Source organism: Castanea sativa, chromosome 9 (assembly GCF_040712315.1).
Source record: "Castanea sativa cultivar Marrone di Chiusa Pesio chromosome 9, ASM4071231v1".
Classification (NCBI taxonomy): Eukaryota; Viridiplantae; Streptophyta; class Magnoliopsida; order Fagales; family Fagaceae; genus Castanea; species Castanea sativa.
The window spans coordinates 43,870,724-43,873,117 of NC_134021.1; the positions used below are offsets into that span (position 1 = coordinate 43,870,724).

The window sequence follows — 2,394 nt, forward strand, 5'->3', positions numbered from 1 at the left end:
TGTTTTGTACCTCAAACCATGGCTAATACTTGTTCACTTGAAGATGTTCAGGGAAGCCGGTGACATTCTGATCAGGTTTAATTAAATGCTTCGCGTAGTGACCTACAGCCCGCAACGCTTGACGAAAATGCCGGCAGATGGTTTCTATTGAGTGCTGAAACCTGTCTGCAACACATCTAAAGCGGGTGTTGTGTCCAAGTATGTACAATAACATGGCCACGGCCTGAGTGGCATTCACCCCGCCAAGTCCGTCCCTCAAGTAACCATGTTGAGCCAACTCGTCCACTAAATGTAACAGTAATTCAGGTGTCATGCGGAACATCTCGTAACACTTAGCTGGATTACCTTCAGTGACCTCCTCCATATACGCCTTGCCGGTCAACACACTTGTTCGCATTGGTTGTTTATCATAATGTCGCTGCATGTACGCATACATCTCCCCAACTATAGGATTCACTAAATTAAACTCTGCTTCTTCTTCACATTCGGACTCCGAATCGGTCCAGTCAGCATCATTATCTTCACAGTCATTGCTGGAACCAACGTCGTTGAAGTATGCATCATCGAAGTCATACTCTTGGATTGCCCACCACCAATCATTTCTGGACACCATAAGTGACCTACACATTAGCACAAACACACTATTCAGCACTGTTTGGCATAGAGAGATATAAAAGTAAATATGTTATTCTAAACAGTCTACACCTCAGCCTGTAATCCAACAAAGTGATGAGACCATCAACATAGAAAATGGAAACCTATCAAATAGTCCTACTAATAACATCAACCATAGATTATAATAACACAATAACAAAAAATAATTACAACAAGTACATAAATAATATAGGTGTATAATATAAACACCTAATTCAATAGTCACCATAATAAACGTATAACAATCAATGAACCCAAAATCCAAATCCGTCACATAATATAACACAAACCATACAAACATTCCAAGTTCATAAATAACATAAACCTTATAATTATCCATACGACGCAAAAACAAGTAAATAGAACAACCCGAATCCATAGTACATAAAAACCAAATATCTTAGACTTAATGCAATACACGAGTGCCTCAATCCTCCTCCCGGTTTAGAATGTCCTCAATCCAAGACTTTCTCCTATGCTCCAGCATACTCATAAACACTACCCTATTATCCTTTTGCTGCAAAACCTTTGACATCTTGATATAGGCCTTGTTACTCAGATCCGCATACGAATTCAGCACCTCCATTGCCTTGCCAAGTGAACAAGGATCACCCCCTACGCCGGATTGAGCCAATTGGTCGGATGAACCACTAGACCTGCCGAGTTTACCACTGTACCTATCCTTCGTCATTGCGGTGTACTCCTTTAGGGCTACAGTCATTTCACTTACCCTATCCGACTTCTTCGAGACCTTCTTACCCTTGCCACTTGCATCTTGCACAGGATGTTTTCCCATCCGTTGGGTTACCTCCTCAACCTCAACATCCTTCACAATTTGCGGGACACTCTCAAAGGTAGGGGTGTAACAGTCATCGTCCAGATGGGTGGGTGCACTTGCATTGGCATTGGCATTGGCAAGCTCTTCCTTTAGGGCACGCTTCTCGTCACTATTCAGGGGAGGAGTGTTTGAGGAGATCTGCAAGTTCCCAGTCGCAATACTAGGGGTGAACAACTGCTGCAGTGATGGGTAGTCTAGGCATCCTTGTTTCCTTAAGTTAGCTGTACCTTTGTTTTGCTGCAATGTCCTTGGAAACATTAGCACACTAAACACAACAATTCATATATTACCAACTTGGAGGCAAATTGTATAAATAAATAATTGCAATAAGTTATATAATTAATAAACAACAGTAAACATACGGCAATCACATTCTCCCACACCTCGTCAGGTCAAGTCACTGTTTGGGTCTACTCGTCCCACCCCAACCCTGTGTGTCTTAGCAACTAGCTCCACTTGCGTTGTTTGAGTCGGAGTCTATTGTGCTTCTGTTGAACTTGCTTAGAGAGAAAGTCTTTCCCAGTCCTTTGGTTAAGTTCAACTGTAATTGATGCCCACGTAAGACCCTTGAACACACCATTTGGCATGTTACCCTTAAGTTGTTCCTCCAACATGATCTCAATAAAAATATGTTCTACAGGGGAAGGCCACATTTTGTCATCCACCTCTTGTGATTCATGTGCCATGTATTTGAAATATCTCACGTGGTAAGCTCATGATAGATAATAATTTTAAGAATTGATTAATAGGACTACAGGATTCATGGTCCAAAAAATGAAAAATATTCCACAGTTAAATCAACACGGGTAAGATAAAGCATGCATGGAATGAACAAAACAGTGGTAATATATAAGAAACAGTGGTAATATATAAATCCTTCATCGAGGTTTAACACATATACA

General features: G+C 41.0%; 1 protein-coding gene across 1 annotated transcript; it reads right to left on the reverse strand.

Moving 5' to 3' along the window:
• Positions 1 to 1,081: 1,081 nt before the first annotated feature.
• Positions 1,082 to 2,178, reverse strand: LOC142609274 (uncharacterized). The gene is made up of 2 exons (XM_075780854.1): positions 1,990 to 2,178; positions 1,082 to 1,729 (listed from the first exon to the last, which is right to left on the reverse strand). Exons 1-2 carry the CDS (start codon positions 2,176 to 2,178, stop codon positions 1,082 to 1,084), a joined length of 837 nt encoding a protein of 278 aa, XP_075636969.1.
• Between the last annotated feature and the right edge of the window lie 216 nt (positions 2,179 to 2,394).

Excerpts from the sequence above, each read along its gene's own strand:
- LOC142609274 (XM_075780854.1), bottom strand. The coding sequence starts at position 2,178 with ATGGCACATGAATCACAAGAGGTGGATGACAAAATGTGGCCTTCCCCT. Across the intron at positions 1,730-1,989 it reads AAGACTTTCTCTCTAAGCAA|CAAAACAAAGGTACAGCTAA; the intron begins GTTCAACAGAAG and ends AGGACATTGCAG.